This window comes from Mustelus asterias, chromosome 12, assembly GCF_964213995.1.
Source record: "Mustelus asterias chromosome 12, sMusAst1.hap1.1, whole genome shotgun sequence".
Taxonomy (NCBI): domain Eukaryota; kingdom Metazoa; phylum Chordata; class Chondrichthyes; order Carcharhiniformes; family Triakidae; genus Mustelus; species Mustelus asterias.
Genome location: NC_135812.1, coordinates 79561104 through 79582762, shown reverse-complemented (window position 1 = coordinate 79582762; position 21659 = coordinate 79561104). Strand labels below are relative to the sequence as shown.

At 44.4% G+C, this 21659-nt stretch overlaps 1 protein-coding gene across 1 annotated transcript; it reads right to left on the bottom strand.

Moving 5' to 3' along the window:
- Positions 1 to 3308: 3308 nt before the first annotated feature.
- Positions 3309 to 11804, bottom strand: LOC144501613 (programmed cell death 1 ligand 1-like). Its single transcript, XM_078225490.1, has 7 exons — positions 11132 to 11804; positions 9058 to 9145; positions 8641 to 8967; positions 7554 to 7850; positions 7116 to 7262; positions 4634 to 4662; positions 3309 to 4548 (listed from the first exon to the last, which is right to left on the bottom strand). Exons 2-7 carry the CDS (start codon positions 9122 to 9124, stop codon positions 4519 to 4521), a joined length of 897 nt encoding a protein of 298 aa, XP_078081616.1. The 5' UTR covers positions 9125 to 9145; positions 11132 to 11804; the 3' UTR covers positions 3309 to 4518.
- Positions 11805 to 21659: the final 9855 nt, after the last annotated feature.

Sequence of the window (21659 nt, the reverse complement as noted above, 5' to 3'; positions counted from 1 at the left end):
GCTCATTCATGGCCCCCAGCATTTAAAACTGAGTTTAGCAACAAGTCCAAACCTGAGAACATTTCATTGTTTCGTGAGTTCTGAATCTCGTTTAGTTTTGGGAGATGTTCATGTTGGACTATTTCAGGACAGTTTCAAGGAATCCTATTACAGCCAGTAACATATAACGTCACCTTGAGTCTGGGAGTCATGCCAAGAATGCAGCAACTCCAATTGTAAGCCCAGTGTTATTTCCTCATGACCAAGTCACTTATCTGTCCAATAAGGCAGGGAAACCTAAAGTAAAGAGGTGGCGGATGGGGATTTAACAGAAGCGAGAAAATGTGATTGCAGCGCACAAGAGTATATGATCAAATGTCAGATCAAGCCCAAGATGGGTGCAATGCCTTATCTTGTTAGCTTGGATCTTGTATGTTTCTCTTCTGGGGCCATGAATCGGACTCAGTTTGAATTTGGTTTTTGGAACAAGGAAGGAGATGGATTTGGGTTTGCCCAGTCCACTCTGAGCATTGGCTTTGTAACTTTAAGAACGCAGTTAAATTTTTTTTAAAGTGCCATTTATATTGGTTTGGGCAGAGGACTGGAATAACGTATTTGGTAGTTCAGTAAGCTGGAAATGTCGATATTACCACAAACCTTTGTTCTTAACCTTTTTCCCTGTCATAGACCACTATGCAATTCTATCTTCCTCTTCCTTTTAGGGTGGCACAGTGGCACAGTGGTTAGCATTGCTGCTTCACAGTGCCAGGGACCCGTGTTCGATTCCCAGCTTGGGTCACTGTCTGTGTGGAGTTTGCATGTTCTCCCCGTGTCTGCGTGGGTTTCGTCCGGGTGACTCGGGGATTTTCACAATGACTTCATTCCTTTTTTTACGTAAGCATGCTTGTGACTCTAATAAATAAACTTAAATTTTTATTTCCTCATCACTCACATTTAAGCAGGAATTCTATGTTCAAAGAAAGATCTACATTTAAGTAACACTTTCCATGACCCCTGGATTTTTTAAAAAGGCCTTATGGCCAATAAAATCCCTTTGAAGTGTAGTCACTGTCCCAATGCTAAAACACAGCTGGTAACTTTGTACACAGCAAACTCTCACAAACAGCAATGTGATAATGGCCAGCGAATCTGTTTTAGTGATTTGGATTGGCAGATAAATATGGACCAGGAACTTGGATAATTCCCCTTCTTTGAAATAGTACCACGGGATCATCAGAGAAAGCAAATGGTTTAAGAAATAGCAAGGGAGAGGTTGAACATGTTGGACCTGTATCTGGAGTTTAGAAGAATGAACAGTGTTCGAGAGCAGATCAGAAATCCCAAGATACATTATAAAGTTAGCCTAGATCCCTGACTTTTTTTGATTTTGGCATTAGTGCCAGGCTACAGTGTTTCGCTCCAGGTGTGATTCTATTAATTCATTAGGAAACTTTTATTTTTAAAAAACTTTTTTTTAACAATACAGTTAAAATATACCAAAAAGAATTTGAATAACTTTTACCAACTGAAATACTTAAACATAACAAGGTATAATTCTTAACTGCTATTTCCACAGTTCCAATTTAAGCACTGTTCCCACATACAGCCTTCTTCGGAATCAGTTAGCACAAATCTAGCATGGATGCTAGATTTCCAGCCTTTTAACCCCTTTGGACAGAGATACGGAAAGACACCTGTCTTCTGACTCTGCCATGTTCACATGTTCTGACTCTGCCATGTTCACATAGGTTTTTAAATGCCTGAAGGGTTTTTTTAAAGGGTTAGTTGGGGTGGGGAATATTGCAAGGTGGTTTGGGTGGTGAGATGGTTAGGTACTTGGCTGATTTTGTAGTGTGGGGGTGGGTATTCAGGACATGTGGTTGGATAGTCGGGGGATGGGGAGTCGGGTTGTGTGGTTGGGTGTGGGTGGGGAAGGGCTGGGATAGACAGGTCGGGGAACTGGATAATTGCAGGGTGAGTGGTCGGGGGTGAATAATCAGTGGGAAGTGGAGGCAGTTGGGATGGGTGGTGGGCTTTGTAGGGGCCATGGAGGCTTGTGTACGGGTGGGTGCTGTCGGGGCAATGGGATGGGCTTTGCTGTTAATCATTGACTTATGCCAGGAACAGAGGAACAATGCTTGTGTAATTATCTGGGTAAGCATTGTACAACCGGCCCACTGAGCTCAATGTCTGAGATATTCTCAGAGGACCTGGGAAACATAGACCTGTCCATCAGGAATATAAGCTTCCCAGACAATACCATGCATGTTTGGTCTTCTGAAGGGTCTCAATGCACAACAGAGGCAAATGTCTCAACATTGGTCATTGTTGGTTTCAGGAAGATCCAGGCTATTATTTCTCCTCATGTGGGAATCTAGAACTAAGGAGTACAATTTCACAGTAAGTTGTCGCCCATTTATGACCTAGATGGGAGGATGGGGAGTGGAATTTATTTTCTCAGAAAGTCATTAACCTTTGTAATACTCTTAACCCAGAGAGCACGAGGGCTGGGTCAATGAATATATTCAAGGCCGTGTTGGACAGATCTTTGAGGTACAAGGGAGTCAAGGGACAGTTAGACAAGTGGCATTGGGGCCACAATCAGATGATTGGAACTTGCTGCCCGCAATGGTGAGGGGAATGTTGAAGTGGAATCAATCAGGGGTGTAGACAAGACATTGGATGAGCACTTGGAGGAAATAAATGCGGGGCAATTGGGAATCAGCAGGGGAGTGAGGCTGACTGGATTGCTCTGCAGTGAGCTAGCATGGACTTGATGGATTGAATGGCCTCCAACTGTGAAACTGACTGTAGAGTTTTGGGAGAATGAGAGTGAACCATTCAGTCGTCAAGCATGAGACCTGGCAATCTCCTCCAGTAGTGTAGAGAATAAATCCAATTTGAGACACAAGCTGCTATTTAAATCGAAGCAACATGAACAGGCTGCACCTCAATGGATTTGGATAAGTGCACGATCCTGTGGCCCAGTCTGCAACCAAGGTAAGATCTGGGGAATCCTAGCAATCATGGGGAGGGGAATGGTGCTGAGGTGGGTAGCCCAGAGTGGCAGCAGTCAGAGTACATCTGTCTGGTCTGGAAGAGCATTCCTGCCCCACAAATATTATTCCATTAAACCTGCTCTTTTCACTCCTTTTCAACTGTACTAGTAGTAAAAAATGTACGCACAATCTGCTCCATCAAGAATCTCAATGTCTTATCCGTACCATTGCTCCCAAATTCATATATTAAAGGTCTATAATCAAGAAAAAGAGAACCATGTTCATTAAGCTTTAGAAGTGATGCGCGTTATCACACACGAGGCTTGAGATGCTCAGGAAATAAAGGCTTTTATTTGCTGTTACAACGAAGCTACTAATTATATACACGATCCCAGACTGAGGAGTCCCAGACAGAGCAGTGACCTTTATACCTCTCCCAGGAGGCGGAGCCCGACTGGGATGTACCACAATAACTATAATACAAGATGTAACAGCCCAACCCTAACCCCAACAGCAACAAGTAGAACAACCCATCGCTAACCCCAACAGCAACATATATACATACTTGTAGTACTGGCCAGACCCTGGCTCAGTACTATCTAGTGGGAACCAACGATGGTTCACCACAAGAAGGTACACTATCTTTATACATTGATACAAAATGGTGGTAAAGGAAAAATAGGTAATTTATACTATTTAAAATGTATTTACAAATGGTATTCACCCCAAAGTGAGAACAGGATATCAAGCATCTCAAATTTTACAAAAAATATATTAATTTCCCATTCATTTCATGGTTCCATCAAATAGTTAGAATACAAATAAATCAACATGTTGAAGAATTATACATTCCATTTTAAATTAAAACCAATTACATGTGTAAATCTAATTGAGGAAATAATTTTGTGAAGTGAGAAATCCTCTCCCTACTTCAGTTTTCCAACATAGTTGCTTACAATAGCATTTCCTCTCCTACTGAGTGAAAATTAGAGTCACACCAACTCTTTCACAATATTTCTGCAATCAACCAGCAGGAAGAATGTTTTCAAAGTAAGAATGAGTCTCTATGGTCTTCTTCTCCTTTTATAGAGTGCTGTGGCATCACAAATGAATCCATTTATTAACCCAGCTGTAAAATAGGGACATTCCTTGAAAAACAGTCAAGATTGAGGGCCAAGCTCTCTATAGTTTGTGGCGTTCTCATGTTTTATGGATCAAATGGTTTGTGGACGGTGTTAGTATCCAACCTTTGGTTTGGTTCTCTATATACAAAAGCAAATAGTGAAGACTCTAGCACAGTGACAGAGGCTGAATTACCATCTTGATCAATCACTAAAAATAGTTGGAGATTCCAGGTGGTCACTGGAAAGTGACAGTGCTTGAAATAATCTGTATGATGTGCATTCACCTTCTGCCATCCGCAAGGACGTGGCTGGGATGTATGCTTGAAGCATCATATCACAAAAATGTTCTTGAAGTAGTCCATGATATCAATGCATTCATCACAAGTGGAAATAAGGAGTGTTCGCTGCAATCGTTATTAACTATCAGCACCCTGGACACTTTGCATCTGTTAAAATGAAATGAAGGAAATGATGAAACCAATGACAGAAAGTCTTCGAAAAAAAAATTCAGATATTTCAAATCGCACCTACCATTGGCATTGTCGACTCCCTTTGAATCACTGAAAGTAAAACAATAAAGAAACAATTAATTCATTATTTCTAGTACATAAAATTTGAATATACATCTCCAGCTGTACAAAACTGTAGTCCATTATTTCTTGTAGTTCCAATCGTATGAAATATAGCAATCTCTGTACAATTGTGATAATTTTATCAGTTATCAACAATGCTCATATTTTGACTAATTGACACTTGAAGAGTTTCTCTAACTCATTTGTCCAATGATTTACAAAAATGATCTGATAAGAAAGGGGATCCAAAATAAATGCAATCACCTATTTGCCTTACAATTTTTCTTCTTCCAACTTGACTCGGTGATTATGTGGCGGTCACGTTAACAAACTATTCAAGAAATTGTTCTAGCAATCCCAAGGACATATGTTCAAATCCCATTATCACAGCGAAAGAATATGAATTCCATTTTTTTAAAAGGAACCTTGGTATTTATAACCCTCACAGCTTCAGGGACCTGCAATCAATTCCTGGCTTGGGTCACTGCCTATATGGAGTTTGCACCTTCTCCCCGTGTCTGCGTGGGTTTCCTCCTGGTGCTCCGGTTTCCTCCCACAGTCCGAAGGACGTACTGGTTAGGTGCATTGGCCATGCATTATTATCTAAATGGAAAGAAATTACAACATGCTGCTGTGCAGAGGGACCTGGGGGTCCTTGTGCATGAGACGCAAAAACCCAGTCTGCAGGTGCAACAGGTGATCAAGAAGGCAAATGGGATGTTAGCCTATATCGCAAGGGGGATAGAATATAAAAGCAGAGATGTCTTGCTGCATCTGTACAGGGCATTGGTGAGGCTGCAGCTGGAATACTGTGTGCAGTATTGGTCCCCTTATTTGCGGAAGGATATATTGGCCTTGGAGGGAGTGCAGAGAAGGTTCACCAGGTTGATACCAGAGATGAGGGGTGTTGATTATGAGGAGAGACTGAGCAGATTGGGTTTGTATTCGTGGAATTTAGAAGGCTGAGGGGGGATCTTATAGAGACCTATAAGATAATGAAGGGGCTGGATAGGGTAGAGATGGAGAGATTCTTTCCACTTAGAAAGGAAACTAGAACTAGAGGGCACAGCCTCAAAATAAAGGGGGGTAAGTTTAGGACAGAGTTGAGGAGGAACTTCTTCTCTCAGAGGGTGGTGAATCTCTGGAATTCTCTGCCCACTGAAGTGGTGGAGGCTACCTCGTTGAATATGTTTAAATCACGGATAGATGGATTCCTGATCGGTAAGGGAATTAGGGGTTATAGGGATCAGGCGGGTAAGTGGAACTGATCCACTTCAGATCAGACATGATCTTATTGAATGGCGGGGCAGGCTCGAGGGGCTAGATGGCCTACTCCTGCTCCTATTTCTTATGTTCTTATGCTAAATTCGCTCTCAGTATACCCAAACAGGCGCCGGAGTGTGGCGACTAGGGGATTTTCATAGTAACTTCATTGCAGTGCTAATGTGAGCCTTTTTGTGACACTAATAAATAAACTTTAAATTTTTAGAAGGTGACCCTGAATCTTTGGTCAATATTTGACCATGTTGTAAAAACAAAAGGGTTTACTAATCTTTTTTTGCAAAGGAAACCTACAGTTCTTACTCTGTCTGTCTGATATGTGTCTCAAGTCCTACACCAATGCGGTTGATTCTTAACTGATCCCTGAATTAGCCCAGCAGGCCAGTCAGTTATAAAAGGCTACAAAGAAAAATGTATTTTCAGGGCAATAAACGTTGATCACAACTAGAGGATGATTTTTTTAGAAGTTGTAGTTCCTACATAGAGAATGTTTCCTTTTTTCCCCTATCTGATTGGCTTCTTCCTGTACTAAACACTACAGCTTGGAATTTGTGATTTGAAGTGTCACAGATGACTCATTCCTGCAGCTACCTCCTCCAATTCTGTTTGATGTTTGGATGCAGCTCAACAGAAGGTGCTCCAGAGTTATTCAATGTGACTAATCTGGAGTTTTTCTACATTCTCTAGCTAGAAGCTGGGTAACAGGCTTATTATCGTGGTGCGTTAATCAGCCACCTTTTCACCTATCCACTTTAACCAACTAGAATGTAAGGAAGCAAGAAGACTCAGGTCAAGTAGGGAAAATCCAGAGCATTAAACTTCTTTCTATTTCTTAAGCAAATATTTGGTGAATGTTTTCATCCTCAGAGAGGTACTGGACATCCAATGATTGGGCTAAGAACCTAATAAGCACACAACTCTGGGAAGTGAATAAGAATGCCAGGCAGAACCTGAAGCCATTGAGAGTGTTTCAGATTCCGCCCTCCCTTTCTTGGCCAGATAATATGTTTAAACAGAATTATCAGGTTTCTAGATTCTGGGCTGTATTCAAAAACAAAAAAAAATCAAGCAAGGGTATTTTTTCAATAAGATGTCAGAATTTATGTATCAAAGTCTGAAAAGTTTGTTAGAAATCAGAAACCTTTACACAATCATCATACCTGTATATAAATTTCTCCTGAATCGAAAAATAGTCAAGATGATTATTCCAATTGCAAGCGCTCCAACAATGACAAAGATGGCCGTGAGAACCTGAGTCTTTTTTTCTTCACTTTGCCGGTGAGTATTAGGTTCATCCAAGAAGGGAACTGAAAAGTTGGGTGGAAAAATTTAATTAATTGCAATCTCCAGTTTCAACCTTTGCATGTATAATAATGATGATATTAATTATAAAGGGACATGTTGAAGTTGGAACTGCACAGAGGAAAAGGATGGCAGCAGTTTAATAGGAAGCCACAAAACCTTCTCAAGAAAAATGGTTACAGGTGGTAAATTAGATTTTGTGGCATTGCACTCATCTTCAACACAAGAAAAGAACAAAATCAATTCTTTAAGCAGCTATTTTCTGAGACTGTTTTGGATAAAAGCTATGAACTTACTTGGAAAATGCTTCTTAACCTCATATACACGTTCTTCCACATTCCACACAGCACAAGTGTAATTGCCTTCCAAAGCACTTTCTGCAACGGTGATCGGAAGTGTACTGGTGAGCTTGAACAGCCCCTGTGAGGTCTTTACGTGATTAGTTTCAGCACGAGAGGTGAGGTTTGTTTTCTCATAGACAAACCAGTGAATCTCAGAGAGTGGATAGCCAGTCGTTTCACAGATGAGGTCCGTCGCTTTCATCCTTCTTGTGACATTTGATGCCAACCTCACTTTTGGCAAACTGTATGGAGCTGAAAATAAATTACATTTTTATTAATGTAATAAGAGAGAGGCATAGAATAACATAGGAGCAGTTTCTCCACTTCATCAGCCAGCAATAGACCACAACAATAAGATGACAGCAGTAGGGATTTAATTTATTTACTTAAGGTGACAGATGTGTAGGGGTGAAGAAAATATTTAATGGCTCAAATTTGGGATTTTGATCTGATTTCTGAATATGTGAATTCCAAACTGTTTAGATTACATAGCAAATAGTGCATGTGCATCCTCCTCTAACTTCAGTGATTTAAGATGTTCTAAAGATATGAAAGGTTTTTTAGAAATGCATAACCATGATTTCTTCTCTCAACATGACTCTTATTATAACTTACTGTTTGACTCTCACATGTCAAGCTTTTAGATAAGTTTGAGTTTAAAGTTTATTCATTATTGTCACAAGTAGACTTACATTAAAACTGCAATGAAATTACTGTGAAAATCCCCTGGTCGCCACACTCTGGCACCTGTTCTGGTACACTGAGGAAGAATTTAGCATGGCCAATGCACCTAACCAGCGCGTCATCTGGATTGTGGGGGGAAACCGGAGCACCCGGAGGAAACTCACGCAGACACGGGGAGAATGTGCAAACCCCACACAGTGACCCAAGTCAGAAATTGAACCTGGGCCCTGGTACTGTGAGGCAGCAGTGCTAACCACCGTGCCACCGTGCCGCCCTGTGCAAACAAAATAGGAATTTGTTGCTAATTACAGGCAACCAATAGAAGGGAGAATATCAGGGAAAGAATACTGTTACCCACCTTTAACCTTCAACGTGATGACTTGATAGTCATGACCAGAAACTGTTTCCAAATAATATTGATAATTCCCTTCATCTTGCAGCTGTGTTTTCTGGATTAACAGTGATACATTTTTTGAATCTGGATGAATTATTATAATTCGATTATGAGGTTGTTTGGCACCAGCTTTTAAGCTGAACACGGATGTTCGTTTTTCATTTTTTTCAATTTTACTCAGTTCAATGTAATCATATGTTTTTACTATTGTTGATTGGATTGAGCATGTTAGTTTAGTGTCTTCATTCAATATTCCTGTCGCTACATTCTCACAATCTAATGACACAAAGCCTGAAAAACAAGAATTTTCATTAGTTGAGATTGCCTCAGTGATAATCAGTGTTCAATGAACTATAAATTGAGTAATATTCCAATACTTACTCTGTGCAAAGGATGCACCTTTGCATAAGATGACATTAAGGAAAATTATTGCACGGTGTATATCCATTACCGGAATTCAGTTCACCTGCTAATATGAAGGTAATAGAGAAAAATCACTAAAAACGCAAGGCTGAGTTTGTTTCAGTGGATCATGTCCTGTTGAATGCAGCAGATAAACTTGCTTTGGTGGGCAATGGGACCCAGGCGTGCAGCATTGTGCTGGACTATCCAATTAACTTCATTTGAGGATAGTGGCCTGACCCTTTCAACCCGCCCCCCCGCTACCGACCCCCCCCGCCCCCACTGACCCCCCCCTCGACCCCCCCCACCGACCACCGCCCCCCTCCCCCGACCCCCGCCCCCCCCACCGACCCCCGCCCCCCCCACCGACCCCCCCACACCGACCCCCCCCAACCACCCCACCCCCCCACCGACCCCCCCCACCGACCCACCCCCACACCGACCCCCCCCCACACTGACCCCCCCCACCCCACACCGACCCTCCCCCACCCCACCGACCCCCCAAACCCACCGACCCCCCCCCACCAACCCCCCCACCCACCGACCCCCCCGCCCACACCAAGCCCCCCCCACCCACACCGAGCCCCCCCCACCCACACCGAGCCACCCCCCCACCCACACCGAGCCACCCCCCCACCCACACCGAGCCACCCCCCCACCCACACCGAGCCACCCCCCCACCCACACCGAGCCACCCCCCACCCACACCGAGCCACCCCCCACCCACACCGAGCCACCCCCCCACCCACACCGAGCCACCCCCCCACCCACACCGAGCCACCCCCCCACCCACACCGAGCCACCCCCCCACCCACACCGAGCCACCCCCCCACCCACACCGAGCCACCCCCCCCACCCACACCGAGCCAATTCGACAACTGGTAACTCAGCAGTCCAGGCAGTGCCACTCGTAGTAGTGGCTGTCTCTTGAAGGAGGGGGCACTTCAATGCCAAAGAAGCCAGGGATCAACAAGCCCCAGCAATGGGAGGTAAACTGGGGGGGATTATCCCGGCAGCACCACTTCGGGTGTGTAGCAGGCCATTGCCACTAAATAGCCTTTCCAAACCCCATAGAGCTCTCTTCAACTTTGCAACAGCCTTTCTACAGGAACTGGTTGGTAAAGTCTGGTGATTTCCCCACACAGCAGCAAGCAACCCCTCCCCTCAGCACTGGTGAAGTGAGGTTGGATTTGCCCCCCTCCCCCCCCTCAAATGGGAACTCACCTTTTAACATCATGATATGAGTTAATGATTCCAATTGAGGTAATTGGATGGGCACTTCAGCAAAATAAATTTGCAAGGCAGTGGCACTAACTAGGTTAGTCTACAGAATGTTGGCTCGGTGGCACAGTGGTTAGCGTTGCTGCCTCACAGCGCCAGGGACCCAGATTCCATTCCGGCCTCAGGTCAGTGTCTGTGTGGAGTTTGCACATTCTCCCCGTGTCTGTGTGGGTTTCCTTCGGGTGCTCTGGTTTCCTCCCACACTCCAAAGATGTGTGGGTTAGGTTGATTAGCCATGCTAAATTGCCCCTTACTGTCAGGGGGATTAGCAGGATAAATACGTGGGGTTACTGGAATGGGGCCTGGGGAGGCATTGTTGTCAGTGCAGGCTCGATGGTCTCCTTCTACACTGTAGCGAATCTATGATTTAGGGTCTTAGGTTGGCAATATGTTTTGCCGTAAGAAGTTTAATAACACCAGGTTAAAGTCCAACAGGTTTATTTGGTAGCAAAAGTCATCGGACACCTGTTGGACTTTAACCTGGTGTTGTTAAACTTCTTACTGTGTTCACCCCAGTCCAACGCCGGCATCTCCACAATATGTTTTGCCAGCAGGATGGTACCAGACTACTGCCAGTTCTCCTGCTGCTTCCCAACCCTCAGTAATCGAAATCAAATCTGATTCAGTTTGTTTGTGCATCGTAAGGTAGGTTTTGTCGGGAATTTAATGGGTGTATAGTTGAACTACTCAAATTCACACCAGATGCTGGGGACGTGAGCTTTACACAAATGTCAATGAAACAATTCTTACGTTTCTGAAAGTCAAACTGTACCTTTTATATCCAACAAAATGCAGACGTTCAACCTGTCCAGCACCAAGCGGGGGTTCAAACTGACCCAACAGAAATCACCATACAAAATCCCACACTTAGACAATTGCTGCGAGTGTTTCAGGGATCCGGACACCGCTGGACTCGGAACCGAAAGCTGGGATCTGCGGGGAGAAAGTTGAGGCAGTCGGCTCTCGATCTGTTGATCAATCTGGGAAAGTTACCAGCGCCTGTTAGCTGGTGTTGACAACAAACAGCGAACAGAGGTCATCTCTGCAGTTCATCCACCGTTTTCCTGTGCATCGCCGCCGTTGAAACTGAAGCCAGCGAAGAGTTGACTCTTCCAGATTTTTTTTCTTCCTTGTTTTTTACTTTCTGTTTCAATATGACTGGCCAGCAGCAGTCGGGTTGGCAAATAACGAGTTTCAATCGCCAAAAAAGGGGAACAAATGTATCTGAGCGGTGTGCATTCACAGAACTTTCCCCAGCAACACTGCTGTTAGTTAGACTTGCAATTGTCAAACACTTCGTCCTTGGTATCCTTCCTCACAGAGCATTCCAGGAAGTAATAGGAGCAAAGGAGTGTGTGAAATCTAGCATAGGAAACTGCTAGCAGGGAAAGGCCAGATTTCCTCTCTTAAATTTGCTCCCTTCCAGCGTCTGCACGTATTTTCCCTTTGTTACTCTCTCCGGCAGATTAGCTCTGAAATATTGGCTAAGGAAATTCCAAATAATTTATTTTTAGCTCGTCCAAGTTTATATTGTCTCACGTCTCGTACAACAGAAAAAAACCCAGATGAATCATACCAATTAAATCCATCTTCACTCTTAGACCTTAACATGGACTTCCTGTTCTTTCCTTCTGCAAAAGTATACTTTATTCATATAAAATCAGAAAGACACATTTCAAAACATTTCAAATTATTATAACAGTAAATAGCAATGATTTTCACACTCTCTAAAAGTTTAAAGTTTATTTATTATTGTCACAAGTAGGCTTACATTAACACTGCAATGAAGTAACTGTGAAAATCCCCAAGTCGCCCCACTCCGCGCCTGTTCTGGGACACTGAGGGAGAATTTAGCATGGCCAATGCACCTAACCAGCACGTCTTTTGAACTGTGGGAGGTAACAGGAGCACCCGGAGGAAACCCAAGCAGACACGGGGAGAACATACAGACTCCGCACAGACAGTGACCCGAGCTGGAATCAAACCCAGGTCCCTGGCGCTGTGAGGCAACACCGTGCCACCCCAGAGATCAAGATGCTCTCTGAGGTGCTTCAGTTCAGTAATGACAACATTACAATCATTTCAATATTTTCACAATTCTGTTCAAACTATACACATCTGGCATGTTGCATTCTGATGTGCTGCAATACATTTGCATAGAATTTCAAATTGAATCCATTTAATGGTCCCCTTAAGGGAGACAAACAAGATCCAAGCTGACAAGATAAGGCATGCATCCCGTCTTGGGCTTGATCTGACACTTGATTTTTTTGTACCTTTTGGTACTTTATTCCCAATCAAAAATCCAATTTGGTCCAATCAGAGTCCCCACATGAGAGACAAGGAAGATCCAAGCTGACAAGACAAGATATACATCCCATCTTGGGTTCGATCAGATAAGATCCAAGCTGACAGGATGAGGCATTACACCCATTCCCGGGCTGGATCTAAGCTTCATCTTAGCCAAAAGGCCCAGATGGATTTTTTAAAAAATTGCTTCAGGTGAAGCCCCAGTTTAACCTAATTGGCCAAGACCAGCTATTACACTTTTTCTTTTTAGTTATATCCAATCAAAAGCCAAATTGGTCTAGTCAAAGTCTCAACCAGTGAGACATTACAGATCCAATCTGACAAGACAGGCAAGCCTCTTCCTGTCTTGGGCTTGATCTACATGATCCAAACTGATAGGAGTGGGCATTGCACCCCCTCCAGTGTTTGATCTCATTTGCATCTTAGCCAAAAGGCTTAGATGCCGTTTTTAAAAAATTGTTTCAAATGAAGCCTCAGTGTAACCGCATTAACTTCTCTCAAGTGCAGAACAGCAAAACTACATTTTTTTTGTTATATCCAATTCAATGCAATCAAAGTCCAAATCAAAATCTCGACAAACGAGACATTCCAGATCCAAGCTGGCAAGACAAGCTGGCCGCTTCCTGTCTTGGGCTTGATCTACATGATCCAAGCTGGTAGGAACAGGCATTGCATCCCCTCCAGTGTTTGATCTCATTTGCATCTTAGCCAAAAGGCCGAGATGCCGCTTTTAAAAATTGCTTCAAATGAAGCCACAATGTAACTTATGACTTCAACCAAGTACAGCATGTCGATACTACACTTTTTTTTTGTTTATATATCTAATTCAGTCCAATCAAATCCAATTCAGAGTCTCATCAAGTGAGACATTCCCCATCCAAGCTGACAAGACAGGGCTCTCACCTCCTGTCTTGGGCTTGATCCACATGATCCAAGCTGGTAAGAAGAGGCATTGCACGTCCTCCAGTGAACAAAGAAAATAACAAAGAACAAAGAAAATTACAGCACAGGAACAGGCCCTTCGGCCCTCCAAGCCTACACCGACCATGCTGCCCGGCTGAACTAAAACTCTCTACCTTTCCGGGGACCGTATCCCTCTATTCCTATCCTATTCATGTACTTGTCAAGACGCCCCTTAAAAGTCACGACTGTATCCGCTTCCACTACCTCCCCTGGCAACGAGTTCCAGGCACCCACTACTCTGTGTAAAATCTGCCTCGTACATCTCCTTTAAACCTTTCCCCTCGCACCTTAAACCTATGCCCCCTCATAATTGACTCTTCCACCCTGGGAAAAAGCTTCTGACTGTCTACTCTGTCCATGCCTCTCATAATCTTGTAGACTTCTATCAGGTCTCCCCTCAACCTCCGTCGCTCCAGTGAGAACAAACCAAGTTTCTCCAACCTCTCCTCATAGCTAATGCCCGCCATACCAGGCAACATCCTGGTAAATCTTTTCTGTACCCTCTCCGAAGCCTCCACATCCTTCTGGTAGTGTGGTGACCAGAATTGAACACTATATTCCAAGTGCGGCCTAACTAAGGTTCTATAAAGCTGCAACATGACTTGCCAATTTTTAAACTCAATACCCCGGCCAATGAAGGCAAGCATGCCATATGCCTTCTTGACTACCTTCTCCACCTGCATTGCCACTTTCAGTGACATGTGTACCTGTACACCCAGATCCCTTTGCTTATCAATACTCTTAAGGGTTCTGCCATTTACTGTATATTTCCTACCTGTATTACTGTCCCATCAAGTTTGCATCGACTCTCTGACAGAGTATGCTACCCAGACCCTCTCCATCACCCTATGTTTACAATGGCCAATCCATTTAACCTACACATCTTGGGACACTAAGGGGCAAGTTAACATGGCCAATCCACCAAACCTGAACATCTTTGGACTGTGGGAGGAAAGTGGAGCACCCGGAGGAAACCCTTGCAGACACGGGAAGAACGTACAAACTCCACACAGTCACCCGAGGCCAGAATCGAACCCGGGGCCCTGGCCCTGTCTGTGGGAGTCTCCCATTCACCTGATGAAGGAGAAGCGCTCTGAAAACTTGTGGCTTGTGCTACCAAATAAACCTGTTGGACTTTAACCTTGGTGTTGTGAGACTTCTTACAGTGCTTACCCCAGTCCAACGCCGGCATCTCCACATCATAGTATATTCAGGGTCAGGAAACTCTTTCTGTTGGGGTCAGAGTTTCTAAAGCCAACATGAACAAACCAGTAAATCTGGATGACCATTTTTCACCTTGTTTTCACACCAAACTGGATTAACTCCTCAGCAACATTATTAAAAGACACAGTTATTGCAAATAGAAGGAGTTTCAGTCAGGATGATTGAGCAGTGAAATAGTATAGACAGAATGAAGCAGCAGCAATGGATGCAAAACCCTGGCAGCAAACACAGGCTAAATATGTTTCAGAAGTTTATAAGTTTATTTATCATGTCACAAGTAGGCTTACATTAACACTACAATGAAGTTACTGTGAAAATCCCCCAGTCACCACACTCCAGCGCCTGTTCAAGTACACCAAGGGAGAATTTAGCAAGACTAATCCACTTATCCAGCACATCTTTCGGACTGTGGGAGGAAACTGGAGCACCCGGAGGAAACCCACGCGGACATAGGAAGAACGTGCCGGCTCCGCACAGACAGTGACCCGAATTGACTTACGTGGGATGGCATGGTGACACAGTGATTAGCACTACTGCCTCACAGTGCCAGGGCCCCGGGTTTGATTCTGGCCTCGGGTGACTGTGTGAAATTTCAACGTCCTCCCTGTGTCTGCGAGGGTTTCCTCCGGGTGCTCCACTTTCCTCCCAAAATCCAAAGATGTTCAGGTTAGGTGGATTGGCCATGTTGACTTGCCCCTTAGTGTCCCAAGATGTGTAGGTTAAATGGATTGGCCATGGTAAATGTGTGGGGTTACGAGGATAGGGTGATGGAAAGGGTCTGGGTAGGATACTCTGTCAGAGAGTCAATGCAAACTTGATGGGATGAATGACCTCTTCTGACTTGCAGATAGTGAGGAACATTGTCAGAGGCTACAGAAGGATATAGATAGGCTGGAAATTTGGGCAAAGAAATGGCAGATGGAGTTCAATCCTGATAAATGCGAAGTGATGCATTTTGGTAAAACTAACGTAGGGGGGAGCTATACGATAAAGAACCATAAAGGGTGTAGATACGCAGAGGGATCTGGGTGTGCAAGTCCACAGATCCTTGAAGGTGACGTCTCAGGTGGAGAAGGTAGTGAAGAAGGCATATGGCATGCTTGCCTTTATAGGACGGGGCATAGAGTATAAAAGTTGGGGTCTGATGTTGCAGTTGTATAGAACGTTGGTTCGGCTGCATTTGGAATACTGCGCCCAGTTCTGGTCGCCACACTACCAGAAGGACGTGGAGGCTTTAGAGAGAGTGCAGAGGAGGTTTACCAGGATGTTGCCCGGTATGGAACGGCTTAGTTATGAGGAGAGATTGGGTAAACCGGGGTTGTTCTCACTGGAAAGACGGAGGATGAGGGGTGACCTAATAGAGGTGTATAAAATCATGAAAGGCATAGATAGGGTGAACGGTGGGAAGCTTTTTCCCAGGTCGGTGGTGACGTTCACGAGGGGTCATAGATTCAAGGTGAGGGGGGGGGAGGTTTAACACGGATATCAGAAGGACGTATTTTACGCAGAGGGTGTTGGGGGCCTGGAATGCGCTGCTGGGCAAGGTGGTGGAGGCGGACACACTGGGAATGTTTAAGACTTATCTAGATAGCCACATGAATGGAATGGAGAGATACAAAAGAATGGTCTAGTTTGGACCAGGGAGCGGCGCGGGCTTGGAGGGCTGAAGGGCCTGTTCCTGTGCTGTATTGTTCTTTGTTTGTTCTTTGTTTGTTCTCTATAGGGATTCTATGATTCTATGATAATAGGTTTAGTAAGGAGGAATGAACCAATTTGACAGTAACAGCACATCTTGCAAACAAGGACCATAATATGGTTGAATTTTCTATTATGGTTGAAAGGGAGAAGAGTCACAACCTCACTTATGGCTACCTGAGGATGTCCCTCGCCTCCTAAACCTCATCATCTTTACTATCAATGGTGGAAAGCTGATTTCCCCGAAGCTTGAATGAAGAGCTCAGCAGAGTGTCAGCTTTCTTTGAGGTAATATCCTGAGCCTTGTTCTCATTCCACTGTACCCTGCTTTCACATCTCATCCCTCAGAAACCTACACCCCAAACACATATTGGTATCCCACACACAAGTTTCACCCACACAGACCCGCAGCACCTACACACAAACCCACACACATACACATATCACTACACAGATTTGCACCCCACACACATACACATACCCCAAATACATACACTCCACACGCACCCACACCCCACACACATACACATAACCCCACATAGACCTGCACTCCACACACATACACATAACCCCACACAGACCTGCACTCCACACACATACACATACCCCCCCGAAAAAAACACCCCACATGCACCCACATCCCACATATATACACATAACCACAAACACATACACCCTACACACCCAAAGCTGCACTCCACACATATACATATACTCTCCCAAACACCTACACCCCACACATATACACATGCCCACCTACACCCCACACACACACAAACCCGCACACATACACATACCCCCAAACACCTGCACATCACAAACACACTGAGGGAGAATTGAGCATGGCCAACGAACAAAGAACAACAAAGAACAATACAGCACAGGAACAGGCCCTTTGGCCCTCCAAGCCCGCGCCGCTCCCTGGTCCAAACTAGACCATTCTTTTGTATCCCTCCATTCCCACTCCGTTCATGTGGCTATCTAGATAAGTCTTAAATGTTCCCAGTGTGTCCACCTCCACCACCTTGCCTGGCAGCGTATTCCAGGCCCCCACCACCCTCTGTGTAAAATATGTCCTTCTGATATCTGTGTTAAACCTCCCCCCCTTCACCTTGAATCTATGACCCCTCGTGAACGTCACCACCGACCTGGGGAAAAGCTTCCCACTGTTCACCCTATCTATGCCTTTCATAATTTTATACACCTCGATTAAGTCTTCCCTCATCCTCCGTCTTTCCAGGGAGAACAACCCCAGTTTACCCAATCTCTCCTCATAACTAAGCCCCTCCATATCAGGCAACATCCTGGTAAACCTCCTCTGTACTCTCTCCAAAGCCTCCATATCCTTCTGGTAGTGTGGCGGCCAGAACTGGACGCAGTATTCCAAATGCGGCCGAACGAAAGTTCTATGCATCTGCAACATTAGACCCCAACTTTTATACTCTATGCCTCGTCCTATAAAGGCATGCATGCCATATGCCTTCTTCACCACCTTCTCCACCTGTGACGTCACCTTCAAGGATCTGTGGACTTGCACACCCAGGTCCCTCTGCGTATCTACACCCTTTATGGTTCTGCCATTTATCGTATAGCTCCTCCCTACATTATTTCTACCAAAATGCATCACTTCGCATTTATCAGGATTGAACTCCATCTGCCATTTCTTTGCCCAAATTTCCAGCCTATCTATATCATTCTGTAGCCTCTGACAATGCTCCTCACTATCTGCAAGTCCTGCCAATTTTGTGTCGTCTGCAAACTTACTGATCACCCCAGTTACACCTTCTTCCAGATTGTTTATATAAATCACAAACAGCAGAGGTCCCAATACAGAGCCCTGCGGAACACCACTAGTCACAGGCATCCAGCCGGAAAAAGACCCTTCCACTACCACCCTCTGTCTTCTGTGACCAAGCCAGTTCTCCACCCATCTAGCCACCTCCCCCTTTATCCCATGAGATCCAATGCTCCTGAGATGTGCTGGTTAGGTGCATTGGCCATGTTAAATTCTCCCTCAGTGTACCCAAACAGGCACCAGAGTGTGACGACTAGAGGATTTTCACAGTAACTTCATTGCAGGATTAATGTAAGCCTACTTGTGACTAATAAATAAACTTTAAAACACCTGCCCCCACACATACACATACCCACACACACCCGCATCCAACATCCACACACCCGCACCCACACACATACACAGACCCACATGCACCTGCACCCCACATGCACCCCCTCACACACACATACACGCACCCCACACATACCCCATACACCCACATTCCACAATTGTGCAGCCCCCACAAACTCACATTCCACACACATGCACCCCTCATTGGATCCCACACAAACCAGCACCCCCTCCCCACACGCTCACACTGCGCACACCCACACCCCACATGCATACATTCCCTGCATACTCGCACCCACATCACACCCAGTCCGCAAACACACATACTTGCACAGCATGCACCTTCACATCCCCTGCACACCTGACCAATAGCTCACACACAAACAGCTCAGCAGCAGGGCTGCATTATCGAGCACACCCAATGTGGCTTCCCATGCCTGCACCACCCCCGCGCACCCCCCCCCCCCCCCCCCCGCCTCCGCCGCAACCCCACCCTCCCATCCCTGAACATCTAGATTGCCACTGAGGGTTTGTAAACTCATGTCCCATGAATCACTTTCCAACATTTTGGATCAAATTTCATATTTTGAAGTTTGGGGTGTGTCTTGCCCAATGCCTCTCCTGTCCCCCAAAGTGGCGGCAGGTCGGGGCAAATGCAAAGATGGCAGGCAGGCCATCCACTGTATTTTATTATCCATATCCCATATCTTTAAACACACAGGCAGATGGCCATAAAATTCCCCCATCATCCTAAATGATTTTGGTTAGAAAACTGTTGGTGTATCCATCATAATTTTCCAGAAATTTCTTTGTTCAGGAATTATGCCTGTGGATTGGAAAGTAGCAACTATCGTTTCATTATTCCTCATTTTTTTGGGATGTTATTTATATTCACTACAATAAAGATAGATGTAAAGATAACTCTTCGGCTCATCCAACATTTCTTTGATTTCCATACTTATACTTGCCTCAGGTATAACCCTTATTACCTGTTTCTATATTTCTGTCTAGCTTTCTCTGATACTCCTCCTGTCTTATTAATTTTTTAGTTATTCTTTGCTGTTCTTTATATCTTGACCCATTGACTCATCTACCACTCATCTTTGTGGAGTTATACACTTTTGTTTTAAATTTGATAATGGACAGGATATTCCTTCCCCTCTGCGGCATGTTTTGTGGCGGTGAAAGGCAGAATGCCGCTCACTGGCGGCAAGATCATATGGTCCTGCCATTATAAATAGTTATCCCTATTGAATACACCCCTCACCGCTGAGAAATCCATGGCAGGTGCGCCATCAGCAACTACCTTTACCTTCTTTAGTTGGCCACAGATGGTGCATCCTTCCCTTGGAGTCTTTATTTCTCACTGGAATGTGTCTTTTCTGAGAATTCTGAAGTAGCTTCTTAAATGATTGCCATTGCATTTCTACTGACCTTTCCCTTAACTTATTTTCTCAGTTCGCCTTTGCCAACTCTGTCTTTGTGCCCTAATAATTGCCCTTATATGTGCTTAAAACACTAGTCTTAGATCAAGTCATCTCTCCCTCAAACTAAATATAAAACACAACCATATTATGATCACTGCTACCTAGGGCACCTTCATGATGGAGTCATTAATTAATACTGTCACATCGCACATTACCAGATCTAGTACAGCCTGCTCTCTGACTGGTATTAGAATGTGCTACTTGAAGAAACTGTCCTCAAAAGACTCAAAGAACTGATCATCCAGACTAGCTTGCCAATCTGATTTGTCCAGTGAGTCAATGGGAACTTCCTGGAATCCATAATTAGAGAAGAGTGACTGAACGCTTCGACGTGTATTTGTTGACTCAGCACAGATTACGAAGGGTAGATCATGTCTGACTAATTTAGACAGCTTTTTTAAGGAAGTCGCTGCACGATGGATAGGGAAGTGTCTCTGGATGGTCTACACGGACTTTCAGAAGACATTTGATCCTTATACCCAGGACAATGATAGTCAAACTGAAAGAGCATGGAAGTATACACAATCTTGTAGCATAGGTTAGTTATTGGTTGGGAGGCAAGAGATAAAGGGCCAGGTTCTCTGACCTCGCCCACAGCTGGGATTCTCCAGTCCTGCTGCAGTGAATGGAGAATTGGTTGAGTGTCAACTCCTCCGTTCTCGCTGGCAGCGGAGGCAGGGTAGGAACGGCCAGAGAATTCCAGCCAAAATGTAAGTATGAAAGGAATATATTGTGCTTGGCATGACATGACTATTGGTGTACCCTCGTGATCTGTACTAGAACATCAACTTCTCACTATATACATCACTAACTTGGATAGAATGTGAAACCTGCTCCAGTGAAGATGCCAATGTGGGTAGGGGTGATGAAAGAATAAAAAAGTCTCAATTTTCTCACTAATATTCAGAATAAACACAGCAATCGGACTGAATATAAAAAAAAGGTTACTCCGCAAAGTTGTTCCTAGTGTTATGATGACACCAGATGATAATTGTTGAGTAATTCAATCCCAGAGGGAAACTTGATTTACGGACCACAACCCTTTTTTTCTGTATTCTAAAAATGGGAAGAAACCGTACTGATCTCAGCCGCAAAGAAGTCCAACAACACTTTTGGGATTTAAAAAATTAAAACTAAATGATTTATTAGCAAGAAGAAAATAAAACTTAAGTACATAAGATTATAGTTACATAGTTAAAAATCATATAAAACATCCCCCAAAAGACCCCTAAATAAACACCTTCCAGGCAAAACTCCCTTATACATTTTAAACTAGTCCAGGTATATTATCCAAGGCTGAATAGCTGCCACTGTCGTATAGCACATAACCTCACAACCTTGCCTCCACTCTGCTGCGAAAATCCAAGAAACTTCAGAAACAAGACTGCTTTGCAGCTCAAGACTTCTCTAGCTTGATTAGATGGCTGATTTGAACTTTACATCTTCTGCCAGCACAGAGTTACCCCCAGGAGGACTTCCCACAAGGCCAACCC